The sequence below is a fragment of the Ochlerotatus camptorhynchus genome, unplaced genomic scaffold (assembly GCF_037179485.1).
Source record: "Ochlerotatus camptorhynchus isolate MF236.1 unplaced genomic scaffold, CSIRO-AGI_Acam_v1.1 ptg000081l, whole genome shotgun sequence".
Classification (NCBI taxonomy): domain Eukaryota; kingdom Metazoa; phylum Arthropoda; class Insecta; order Diptera; family Culicidae; genus Ochlerotatus; species Ochlerotatus camptorhynchus.
The window spans coordinates 483,328-496,622 of NW_027040571.1; the positions used below are offsets into that span (position 1 = coordinate 483,328).

At 38.7% G+C, this 13,295-nt stretch overlaps 1 protein-coding gene across 1 annotated transcript; it reads right to left on the minus strand.

Annotated features, from left to right (window-relative positions):
• Positions 1-6,448: 6,448 nt before the first annotated feature.
• LOC135697993 (cytochrome P450 4c21-like) lies at positions 6,449-12,508 on the minus strand. Its single transcript, XM_065217859.1, has 6 exons — positions 12,154-12,508; positions 11,837-12,089; positions 11,650-11,776; positions 7,420-7,596; positions 6,759-7,348; positions 6,449-6,627 (listed from the first exon to the last, which is right to left on the minus strand). The coding sequence occupies exons 1-5, from the start codon at positions 12,506-12,508 to the stop codon at positions 6,767-6,769; spliced, it is 1,494 nt and encodes a 497-aa protein (XP_065073931.1). The 3' UTR covers positions 6,449-6,627; positions 6,759-6,766.
• Positions 12,509-13,295: the final 787 nt, after the last annotated feature.

The window sequence follows — 13,295 nt, forward strand, 5'->3', positions numbered from 1 at the left end:
CAATGCTTCCGAATGTTGATTTTCAACAAGAAACTATTGAAAAACTGGTAAATGTCCAGCATTGTCCAAAAGCGTTGAATTAACTAACAAATCCACCAATTACCTACATGCATATGCTGCTTACCCAGCACAGTCGTCAGAGAGTAGTAAGTAGACGAAACAAGTCGAAGTGGCATTCGCCTCCAATCCTCGGGCGCGTGCGAATAGGGAGGATGGAATTGCGTAATATTTTGCACACTCATCGCCATACTCAGAACCACACGCTTCCAACGACCACACCACTGTGTGGTGGTGTTCGGTCGTCGAAATTAGTAGCAGCAGTAGCAGCAGGTGCAGTGCTTTCGGCGTGTGGCGTTAAAAATTGTTCTCCAGTAGCAACGATAGGCTGCCTGCAAGCAGCGAGCTGCAGAGCCCACATAAGTAACCATCAAAGGAGGAAGAAGCTGCACCGCTATGCTATGGATCGGAATCAGTAGCTCTTCGTGAGTCGCTACGGGTCAGTCATCTATGCCAAGCGTGTCACCCTCGCTCCAAACGACATGCAGCTCGACAGCCGCATCCGTGTTGAACACCCAGCTCAGAATTACTCAACCATCACTACAAAACGGTCCTTTTCAGGGCCACCAAAAATTTGTTAAAGAGTATTATTTGGACATTGGTCAAGGTCATCAGTTCCCGCAAGCAGCTAGCTATCAAGGCTCAACCTGTCTATAGAAGGTGTGGAATTGTAGGCCTGAATATATTGGTGCAATTAGTTTTTCCTCGGCTTTCATTCCGCACGATTCGTTTCTTTCGTTTCAGCAATCACCCTTGTAGTGACGTCGAAAAGATTGATTCAATCGGCGCTTACATATGAAATTTAATGTGGATTATAGAATTTTTGAATGTTTCCAAAATTTATGAATGGTTTGCCACCAATTGTTGAGATAATTTATTGATTATTGAATTATCACACTGTATACCATGAAAAGCAGCCGTGAGTTTTTGCCTGTTTTCAAGTAAGGAGTTATCCTAAAAATCAAATTGTCAGCGGGTATTTCCCGGCGACTTTACAAATAAATAAAATCAAACCACGATATATAAATTCGTGCCCGCTAATCGGTCACGGATTCGAAATTAATCGACGTATAGTACTGGCTATGCGGATTCTTGGTGTCGGATTGAATGGCATATAAAATTTTTGCTCCTTCATGTGTTTGCCGAGTCCAGTATTCAAATCATTCTACACGAAACTCATCAAAACGATTTCCATCGCCACATCTTCCGTATGTCAAATGGCTATGAAGAATGCAGCTGCTAAGGAGAAGGAGTTATCGGAGAAGAACGGCGAGACGAGCAGACCGACGGTTTCCGGAGACGGCACGTGGAAGAGAAGGGACTTTTCTTCTTTGCTGGGCGCGACGTCTCTCATCGGCTGGCACACGGGGAAAATCATCGACCTGGAGGTAAAATCCAAAATTTGCAAATCCTGTGAGATCTGGGAGAAGAAGGAGGGGACCGCAGAGTACGAGGAATGGAAGGAAACTCATCATGACAAGTGCGAACGAAATCACCAAGGGTCATCGGGAAAAATGGAGGTGGATGCTGTAATCGAGATGTTCCAGCGGTCCGAAAGTCTACACGCATCGAAATACAGAAAATACATCGGAAACGGTGACAGCAAGACCTTTAAAGGTATTATTGACAGCCAGCCATACGAAGATTTGATCGTGCAAAAGAAAGAGTGTATCGACCACGTGCAAAAGCGTATGGGGAAACATCTTCGGTCACTCGTTAAAAACACGAAAGGGCTCGGCGGAAAGGGGAAGTTGCAGGAAAACTCATTGACGAGCTGACGATGTACTATGGATTAGCTATTCGGAGGAATTCTTCATCACTCGAAGACATGAAACGAGAAATCTGGGCAACTTTAAATCATAAGATATCGACTAACGACATACCGCAGCACAGCAAATGTCCAGTAGGCCCGGATTCCTGGTGTTCCTGGCAGAAGGCGAAAGCGACCGGTGAGCTGGAGGACTACAATCACAAGCCTGCTATGAAGAAGGACATTTTTGTCGCTCTCAAACCGGTTTACACAGAGTTGTCCCGAGATGACTTGCTGCAAAGGTGCCTCGGCGGGTTTACTCAGAACGCGAACGAGTCTTTCAGTGCAACTCTGTGGTAAATGGCGCCGAAAACTGTTCACAGCAGGAAGTCGGTGGTGGACATCGCAGCTGATATTGCTGCGTGCAATTTCAATGATGGGATGATGGGTATCATGGAAATAATGCAAGTACTAAATCTGGAAATCGGCCCGACCTGCTACAACTTCTGCCTGGCTGCGCCTCACGGATACAGCAAAAGAAGCCCGGAGATGCAGTTTGGCGACCCGAAAACACAAGGACCTCTTGGATGACAACACAGAAGGGCAAATGTATGGAGCTGGCATCGCCGATTAAAGGTAAATATCACTTTTCCACGAGCGAGAAACAAAATTTGGATAACTTACGTTTATAGCTGCCTATTTGCCATTCCAATGCGTAGGCCAGCAAAAGAATTTTCTCAAGGGTGACCTCCAGAAACTTACCCGTCATAGGTCTAAATTCTTCATTATTGGTGATTTTAATGCAAAACACCGCTCATGGAATAATGCTCAAAGCAATTCCAATGGTAATATTCTGTTTGATGATTGTTCTGCAGGTTATTACACTATTCAATATCCAAACAGTCCAACATGCTTTTCTTCTGCAAGAAATCCCTGAACTATTGATTTGGTCTTAACTGATTCATGTCAACTTTGTAGCCAATTGGTTACCCATGCTGACTTCGGTTCTGATCACTTTCCAGTAACTTTTGAAATATCCCAAGAAATAATTTCTAATCCCAACAGCTCTACTTTCAATTACCATAGGGCTGATTGGGAGCAATATCGAACATTTATGGAATATAACTTCGATCCAAACATTCCTTTGCAAACCAAAGATGAAACTAATTATGCTCTTGAATCTCTGACTACTTCTATAGATGAAGCAAGAGCTGCCTCAGTACCAAAATGCGAGGTGAAATTCGATTCAATTATAATAGACGACGATCTTCAGCTCTTGATCCGTCTTAAAAATGTCCGTAGGAGACAATATCAAAGAACACGTGATCCTGCCATGAAAGTTATCTGGCGGTATTTACAAAAACAAATTAAAAAACCATTCTCTGTCCTGAGGAACAAAACTTTTGAAAATAATGTTTCTAAATTAGACCCGAGTTCCAAACTGAAAAAACCTCAAAAGCCTATTCCAGCGCTTAAAGAAGGTGGTAAAATTTTGATCACAAATTTGGAAAAATCTCAGAAACTTGCTAAGCAATTCGAGAGTTCCCATAATTTCAGTTTGGGTCTTACTAGTCCTATTGAGAATCAGGTCGCTCGGGATTTTCTGAATATTTTCTCTCGGGAAAATATTTTTGATGATTCCTGGGGGACTGATTTGAACGAAGTAAGGTGTATAACTAAAAAGTTTCAAAATATGAAAGCTCCAGGTGATGATGGAATTTTCTATATCCTCATCAAAAAACTCCCAGAGAGTACCTTGTCTTTCTTGGTAAAATTATTTAACAGATGTTTCCATTTGGCATACTTTCCTGATAAATGGAAAAATGCAAAAGTTGTTCCAATTTTGAAGCCGGATAAAAATCCAGCTGAAGCTTCTAGCTACCGCCCAATAAGTTTGCTTTCTTCAATAAGTAAACTTTTTGAAAAGAAAATTTTGAATAGAATGATGCTTCACATCAATACGAACTCAATTTTTGCAGATGAGCAGTTTGGATTTCGCCATGGGCATTCAACTACTCATCAACTCTTAAGAGTTACCAATTTAATTCGTTCAAACAAATCTGAAGGCCACTCAACTGGAGTTGCTCTTCTAGACATAGAAAAAGCATTCGACAGTGTTTGGCATGAAGGTTTGATTGCTAAATTGAAAAAGTTTAATTTTCCACTTTATATTATGAAATTAGTTCAAAATTATTTAACTGACAGAACTCTGCAGGTAAATTATCAAAATTCCAAATCTAATAAACTACCTGTTAGAGCAGGAGTTCCTCAGGGTAGCATTCTTGGGTCTATATTGTATAACAATTTCACTTCGGACCTCCCTGATTTGCCTCAACCCACAAATCTTTGTTCGCTGATGACACAGGCATTTCCGCTAAAGGAAGAAGTCTTCGTGTTATTTGCAGCAGACTGCAGAAAAGTTTAGATATTTTCTCTTCTTATTTACAAAAATGGAAGATTTCTCCCAACGCTTACAAAACTCAACTAATAATATTTCCACATAAGCCTAGAGCTTCGTTTTTGAAACCTAGTAGTAGTCACATAGTCACTATGAACGGAGTTCCAATTTTCTGGTCAAACCAAGTGAAATATCTTGGATTAATACTTGACCAAAAATTAACTTTTAAAGATCACATTGAGGGCATTCAAGCCAAATGCAACAAATATATAAAATGTTTGTATCCTCTTATAAACAGGAAATCCAAACATTGCCTGACGAATAAACTTCTAATATTTAAACAAGTTTTTAGACCGGCCATGCTTTACGCTGTGCCAATATGGTCTAGTTGTTGCACTACCAGGAAAAAAGCACTTCAAAGGATTCAGAACAAAGTTCTGAAAATGATTTTGAAGTTGCCTCCCTGGTACAGTACTACCGAGGTACATAGAATTTTGAATGTTGAGACTTTAAAACTAATGTCCAACAAAATAATGAATAATTTCAGGCAAAAATCGTTGCAATCCTCAATTGCAACGATTAATTCCCTTTATACTTAGATAAGATTTAGTTTTAGTTTTTAGTTTTAAGATATCAATTGTTATACTGACATGCAGGTTTAAAAAACCTGTTTAAAATACTGAATTGCCAAGACAGGAACAATGTAAAAATACTTAGATATATATCATAACAATTAAGGCTGGTAAGTTACTGTAGTAACTGGAGCACCTAGGTTAAAATGAAATGTAATTTATTTTGAATGTGAAACAAATAAAAAGTTAAAAAAAAAACTTTTCCACGAGAAAAAAATGAAATTTTATCTTTAAACGTATTTATCTCGAAACGGGGTTTTTCAAACTGGCGTGGGAAATAACTCTAACCAGTTATCATCATTATAACTTTATGACGAAGCAATATTTTATGATTTTTTTTTTCGAGAACTTCGAGAAACAACAACATGATCATGCTAGGTCTGTAAAATCTGCAACTTATTACCTCTTTTTCTGATTGTTTTATTCTGAGCTGTCCCCTTAAGATATCTAGGTGGTTTATAGACAGTCTTTTTTAAACTAATTGTCAATTTAATAGGATTCAAAACAATGCCGTCAAACCTATGAACCACTATATTTATGTGCCTTGTGAAATCCTCCAATTTTTATTTTTTGTCTGTTGGATTAGTACCAACCATAAACTAGCCATATACAGAAAAATAGCTCAATTGGTTGGCAGTATCGATAAACCGGTTGATGAACCACCGCTAGCACCCACCGCGTACTTTTTCCAGACAAAGGTTTTGGTTCAGTGTGTTAAAATACCCAGGATGTCAGTGACGATTGTCAAGTTTTTTCTGTCAAATCTGACGCCAAATGCTATTTTTGGCAATTGGCAACATTCTAATCTAGAATCGGTGTATAATGAGTTACGCCTATAGTCGCTATGTTTATAGTCTGGCGGATAGAATTTAAAGCTATCAAAAAGCAGAACCAATTCAATATATTGTAGACCAACAGTTGAAAAGGTACTATCCACTTTAATAAACAAAACTTCAGATAGTTCGTTCTTCGCAAACCGAACGCTAATTAACAGCATCATCCGTTTGGATTGAAGTAAAGCCAGAAATTTGAGAAAATATTTCTTCTTTAAGAAGACGGGGTAATAAGAAATACATTTTAATTACGCATTTTTGACGAAGGATAACGTCTTTCGGGGGTGCAATTTCAAAAAAACCAAAATCGACCACGTTACGAAAAGAGGTCATTTTTTGACCACTTATAACTCTGTCAATAGCGGATGGATTTAAATTCTAAACAATCCAATCGATTATAAATTTTTCTACGAAATGAACACTTTATCAACTTTCAATAGGTCACTATTGAAAATTACACAAATGTCCAACTGGTGCAATGCTGATCAAAATTATCACCGATTGCCTGCAAAAAGTGGTTTCCCTAACACATTCGCCGAATATTGATACCAAGCACGTAATCCTATGTCAAATCTACGGTCGTGTTTTGGATACAACCTCTTACTTTTTAGAACTCAGTCAAATGTCAACAATTTATTTTTTGTTTTATTATATAAGGGGATTCATACTCATCATTTTCAAACTGAACAAATCCGATAAAATGTTGATGCATCCCAAGAATTGGGTAAAAACTCGTGAATTGATGTTACCGTGATTAGAAATCGAGAGATCCAAAAGGATTTGCTTTATTATCAAACATTGATTACTTCGCACAACATTATACCACACCACACTGCTAACATGGAAGCAGTAACCTTTTGGATATATTACGCTTCCTAGCTGATCCTCCGAGCGTGGTGACCTTTCCGCAGCGATTTATTTTACTCCTCTGGCATTGTATCATCCGCCATGGTTGTGCTGTGGAATGTAAATATAAAGGAAGAAACTCCCGTCGATAACAATAATAAACCAGCGGATGAGATGGTCTCCGGTAACACAAATAATACGCAATATTCATCTGTAGCGGAGATGCCACTGTTATCTATTACCTTTTGCCTCATTTCCTCGCCTTCAGCGTTATCAGATGCTTGAACGCCAGGTGCAGAGTAACCTCCAAGCGATATTTTAAATCTGCGAACTTGATTTCCGTGCTCAGACGAAAATTTCTAACGATATGGATGATCATTATTTTGTTGCTAATCACCGCATACCGAGCACCGATGCAGTTTCTCGAACCCCCGCTGAAAGGCAAATACGCAAACGGGTGCCTTCCGCTCGAACGCTCGGGAGCAAAATTTTCCGGATCAAACTGATCCGCATCCGGTCCCCAAACGTCCTTGCGTCGGTGTAGAATGAAATAATTCAACAAAAAGATGTTCCCCCTTGGAATGCGGCAGCCATCCAGTTCAATTTCGGTCAGATTCTCTCGGGCTACGGTTGATCCCACCGGTGCCAGCCGCATGCTTTCCTTGTAGAATTTGTCCAGAAATGGGAGATCTTTCAACGAATCGACTGTCAGCTCTTGCTCATGGTCAGGTAGTTTGGACTCAATTTCCAAGGCGAGTTTCTCCTGCAGCTCCGGGAACATCGCCAGGAAGAGGCATGTGTGGGCTACCATGTGGGCAGAAGTGTCATAACCCTGGTGGGAAACATTTTCCAATTATCAACATGATTGCTTGATTGAATAACAGCATTAGGGAAGATGCCTACCGCACCCATGATGGTGAGGACTTGTTCACTCAGATTTTGCTCGTCGAAATTGGTTTCGGAATGAGTACCGGATAGAACTTGGTCAATGAATAGCTTGGGTCGCCGAACTTGGTAGCCGTCGTCGGAATCCATGCTTTCAGCCTTTGTGCCAAGAACGCCCCGTCTGTCTTTGATGATCTAAAAATATTGAAAAAAAAAGATACAGAGTTACTCAATAGCCGAACATACAGTGAGGAATCCTCCTTCACGATAAAGGGCGCAAGCTAGGAACGGGTACTAAGGATGCTCACAGCCAGGCATGGAAAATCATTTGCATTCATTTCGTGCATTCATTTACAATCATTTGCCTCTAACTTTTTTCATCAACATCATTCCACAAAATGATGTACATAGCTTTTGTAGGTTTTGTTATTAGCTGCAACTTTTGTTAACAAGTCAAATCCGTATCTCTGATGCATGACGAACCAGAGCGAACAGAATCCACTACTGTTTTTCAGTGAATGTATTTTACATTCACTGAAAAACAGTAACAAGTTCTGCCCGCTCTAGTTCGTGATGCATAAGAGATGCAGATTTGAGTTATGAGCAAAAGTTACCTACAAAATTTCTATACATCAGAGGCAAATTAATGTAAATGAATGTATAAAATGAATGTAAATGATTTTCCATGCCTGCTCACAGCACTTGTAATCTTCGATAATTGGGGCTGTTAGGAATTATGTAATTTGTTTTAACATGTCAACCTTTATTGTCGGAGGAAAATTATGTTGCACTGTAAATCAATAAAATGACCTTCCAATAACCTCCTTCTTTTCCTTCTTCTAGGCTTATGTTTTATAATCAAGCGTTTTTCCAGCCTTTAAATCAAAAATTTAACCCGGAGTTAAAAGCGCCAATTCGAAAATGATTGTTCATTCCCATTTATAATTTGGACGCACATAATGGGTCATTTCTCCTAACATACAAAAACGCTAAAGGGTATCATTTTGTATTTTTTTTTTCCTTTGGTTTGTTTTTTCCGTCGATCTTGTTTTCGTGCTGAGCACCAATGCTACCGACGTGCCAGGAAGGCAGCTCCCACACCTGGACCCTACCTATCGACCCATCAACTCATGAACCGGGAACCAACGGCTTTACTTTCCATCCGAAGGAAGGCGTGATCAGAGATGTTATGCCTCAGGCCTGCTAGGGTGAGAGGTAATCACGCTTACCACTACACCACCGGCACCGTTGTGTATCATTTTGTAGGATTACCAGAAAAAATGTTCGTCAGCATTTCGGATAAACTGGAAACGAACTATTCTCTAAATACCTCCCATCATGTCTTGTAAGTAGCACTGTCAACCTTTTCACCACTTCTCTAAATCAGATGGCGTGTTGATTGTTCTGCCACATTTCTTTAATTTACGTTTGATAATAGCCAAAAAAATTTCGATGGGACGAAAATCTAGACAATTTGGTGGATTGATACTTTTTTCAATAAAATCGAAATTATTCTGCTTATACCATTCAATTACATCCCTGCTGTAATTGTAGATGGCTAAGTTGGGCCAGAACTTTACAGGACCTGCGTGTGACTAAATGAATGATAAAATTCTCCTCTGGAGACGTTCCTCCTTGTAAAGTTGTCCATTAGGGTGCTTCATTCTGAAAAAAGTGATGAATTTCTGATGGGCCACCCTCCAGTTCGATTCATAGCCCCAAAATATGAACCTGTGCAAAAATTGGTAAAGATTGATGAAGGTTTAGAGGTCGCGCCAATGATTTGAAATTTGTATGGGAATTACTATGGAAGAATTTAAAAAATCGCTTATATCGCTATAACTTTGCTTCTACTTGTCCAAATGTCGAAAAAATTTAGTATGTTATTGCTATGGCAATAAACAAAAAGCCTACAGTTGCTACGCTCAGTTTTGCAGCGTATCAAGAATTATAAAAATGTGAAAAAATGGCAAAATAGGGTAAATTGACAGATGAATATGTACAAGGCAACAACGCCAATTTCATCGCAACAACAACAGGCTTGTTGATCATTGTCATGACAACCACATATTTTTTTTTTTCAACGTTTGGACAACTACAACCAAAGTTAGAGCAATGTAAACGAAAATCAATAATTTCCCATACTAATTCACCAAAATCTCCATACAAAATCCAAATCATTGGCGCGACCTCTAAACCTTCATCAATCTTTACCATTTTTTGCACAGGTTCATATTTTGGGGCTATGAATCGAACTGGAGGGTGGCCTATCAAAAATTCATCACTTTTTTCAAAATGAAACACCCTATTGTCCATTAATAGTCGATCCAGTAATGAAAACCTTAATTGTCTTTCCACAACTGCAGATGACTTGCCAAATCATCAACTTGCTAGCAAATTTATCTGAAAAGACAAATTTGAATTTATCCGGAGCATCTCCCTTATGTTTGGCAAGGTAAACATTTGACCCGGAATTTGTCAAAAGTGCAGAATTTTTACACGTCTCTCACCTTCTATCTTCGATAACTTTTGAATATGTTCATAAACTGAATAAACAATCCCTACATATCAAAACGCTGTCAACGATTTCTCGCTACGCCAACTAGTACGCTACAGTAATTAAAAAGATGCGGCCAAATACTAACTGCAACAGACTTTAATTATTTGTTATGGTCAACCATTCACATTTTTGCTGAAATTCGGCCATTTTGGATATTGAAGAAATTTAAAGATTTTGATGGGGAAAAAATAATATAACAGGACATATTTTCAAGATTCATTACTTGGTAGGATAGTTGAGATATTGTGATAAAGAATTTTACTTGAAAACCTTAGAGAAATCTTAAATATTGTTGATCTGGGAAATTGAATTAAAATATCTTAAGTTCGATACCTGAATTCAATTTTCCAAATCACACAATTTGGGAAGTTCTCCTAGCAAAATATATCTTCTAACCTTGTATTGAAATAAATTTTGTGATAAATAGATAAATTGGAAATTTAAGAAAGTGCAAAACATGCATATTTACCATACCATAAAATATTAAGGAAAAAATAAATAAAAAATAAATGAACCAATGCAGTAAAAGCAGCGTCATGTCAGTTCATGCACTGTATTAATGATAATTTTGCCCTTTTTGGCAAGTAGCATTACACCATATTTTCGACACGACTGAAGTCACTTTGATGTGATATTATAAATATTTTTTTGCTGTGTATGTTATGGAAGTTACCATATTTGATTCCATCGTTAATGCAAAAGTAGTTGAGTACACCATCTTCACTGCCATGATACCATGATTCTAATACCACAGAATGTCAAAATCGACATACCAATGACTCTTATTAATCGTTAATCAATCATCTCGCTAAAATCTCCGCTAGGTTCCAATGACTAAGAACCCCATTCAATTTGCGATACCAGATTTTGATATGTATGATACCAGATTTTGATATGCTAGTGGTATGAAACCTTGTTTTGATATTATTCAGTTATCGACAGAATTTGTAAAATATCAAATGAATACCAAAATAACAAAATGTGATTTTCCAGTTTTTAGACAATAACACCTAAAAGAGTTATTGAATTGGTATTACAAGACCTTCAAAATAACAAACTATGGTAATCTGGCATCTTAAAAAGCGTCTGTTATCTGTTTGTTATTGTAATAACTAAATGATTTATTAGTTTGTTATTCGTAGAATATTTTTAAGGTATTATATTTGGTATTTTACCTCTTATGACAGCCTCACTTATTCCATATTTAGGTTGCCAGTTATGCTATTTTCATATCTGAATTTGGTATTAATAAGTTATTTTTTCCTGCTCGGGAATGCTTAGTGAAACGATGTATTGCCTAGTTGAGAAGTTCAAAAAATAAATTCGCCCCCTCCCTATGATTTTACCTTAGTTACGCCAATGAGTATGGCACTAAAGTTCCCTTAGATTCCCAATTAAGTCCAATGGCACATACTTGATGCTCAAGCCCAGCATAACAGGTAGAAAAATATGAGATAATCCATCACAGTCCCAATTTGTAAAAATCCTATTTGATGTGAGTATCCTGGCAACATGAGAGCCCCAGTAACAAGAAATACTGGCATTGAAGAATCCACAAAAAAAATCCTGACTGTACTACAAATGAAATTGGAAATTGCAAGAGATAATCATATGCGTTCGATGCTTTGCACGGGGAAAAGGCAAATCCACCTCGAAGCTCTTCAGGCAATCATGTCATCTCCACTTACCCTAAGAGCAAAATCCAGACAGTTCTGTCGTGCACGATTCTCCTCCTTGTGCCCTTTTGTGAGACAATAGATACTTTCATTGTAAATGCTGACACTTAGCACTCGCGTGGCCACTTTACTCATCAATCTGGAAACAATATTCGTTTCCATTACACTCAAACAACCAGCCAATCGCATCTACACCTACACCTGCATGCTTCGCATGAACTCTCGTTTGCCACTTCCATTCTTCAGACCCGTTCCGAGCGTGGTTCCGCAGACCATTTCCAATGCACACTCGGTAGTAAATTCCAACATGTCAACCGCCGTTCCTTCGGGGCGGGATTTCAAATTCTGAACCAATTTTCTGGAAAACCTTTCAAATATCGGCACGAAGCTGTTCAGTATTTTTGCATTAAACGTTGGGTTCAGTGCTTTCCGATAAGGTCGCCAAAGGGAATCTGCAATGTTGGAAAGGTTGCTTCAAATCTTACTCACTGATATTGCGTCCAACCCGATGCTAACATTTCGCCGAAAATAATCCATGCTTCAACTTGACAAACTCATAGAAGAACGGTTTCTCGCAACAGTTTGGATCGGTTAGAACCTGCTGTATCAAATCCGGATGAGACACGTAGAAAATCAGCTGCGGTCCGAGCCATGCCTTTCCGATCCGATCCACAGTCTGCAGCACTTTCACAAAGTTTTCGAACCGTTGCAGTTCACTTTTACCCAGAAATACCGACGCGATCCCAAGCAAAGGATAACAGGGACGAATCGTTGCGATGGTGCGGGCAAATTTGGCTGCATGATGTTGTCTAGTCGTATCGAGCAATATAATCAGCAGCAGCACTATCACGATTGCTAGCAAAGCAAACATGTTTGGTCACTTGAGTTGAGTACATCGCACTGCAGGGCGATCAATCGAATCGGCAGAATTAAATAGTTGGCCAAGCTGAGAATGTCATTCGCGAATGAGGTTGTCCAAAATGGAATAGCAGTTTGCCATTGAATGATTTTTCCATGCTACTGTGCGCTTGGGAAGGTGCTTTTACCGATAGTCGGTCGTGTTCAATGTTCTCACAGGGATAGAGGTTTGAGATGTGCGTTCTTCTTATTATTATTATTATTGTTATTATTCTTTCTTTTCGTATTTCAAACTTATTGCTTATCACATATTAGCGTATTGCGTGCTAGAAACTTAGTGTTCTAGATAAAGTTCCACAGTCGAGAAATTTTCGAACCCAAAAAATGCCAAGACTGGACTGGGAATCGAACCCAGCCACCTCCAGCATGTTGTTGCTTTGTAACTGTGCCTTTACCGGCTGCGTTCATGTATGAAAAAAAATAAGTTTGTAAAGGTTGGCAATATTTGAAATATTATCCACAATTTAACAGATTACCTTTTGAAGTCGCATATTAAGACATGCAATGCGGTGATAGAATAAACTGGCTAGAGAGGTTTTTTTTCTATAATTTAATAAGTTCAAATGGTATCGATCTAGGACACTACAAGTAGGTGAACATGGCGATAATTTTGTAAATAAATTGTACTGTAGATGATTACATTACATATGGTCATTTCTCCAATTTCTCGACACGTTTGTATTCTGAGTTTCCATCAGATCTGCAATTATTGCATATAGTGGACAATTGAAATACGACAT

Bases quoted from the DNA above. Each gene is read 5' to 3' on its own strand.
- LOC135697993 (XM_065217859.1), bottom strand. From the start codon at position 12,508: ATGTTTGCTTTGCTAGCAATCGTGATAGTGCTGCTGCTGATTATATTG. The intron at 11,777-11,836 runs GTAGGTGTAGAT...TATTGTTTCCAG, and splicing joins TTCATGCGAAGCATGCAGGT to ATTGATGAGTAAAGTGGCCA. The intron at 7,349-7,419 runs GTAGGCATCTTC...GTTTCCCACCAG, and splicing joins TCCTCACCATCATGGGTGCG to GGTTATGACACTTCTGCCCA.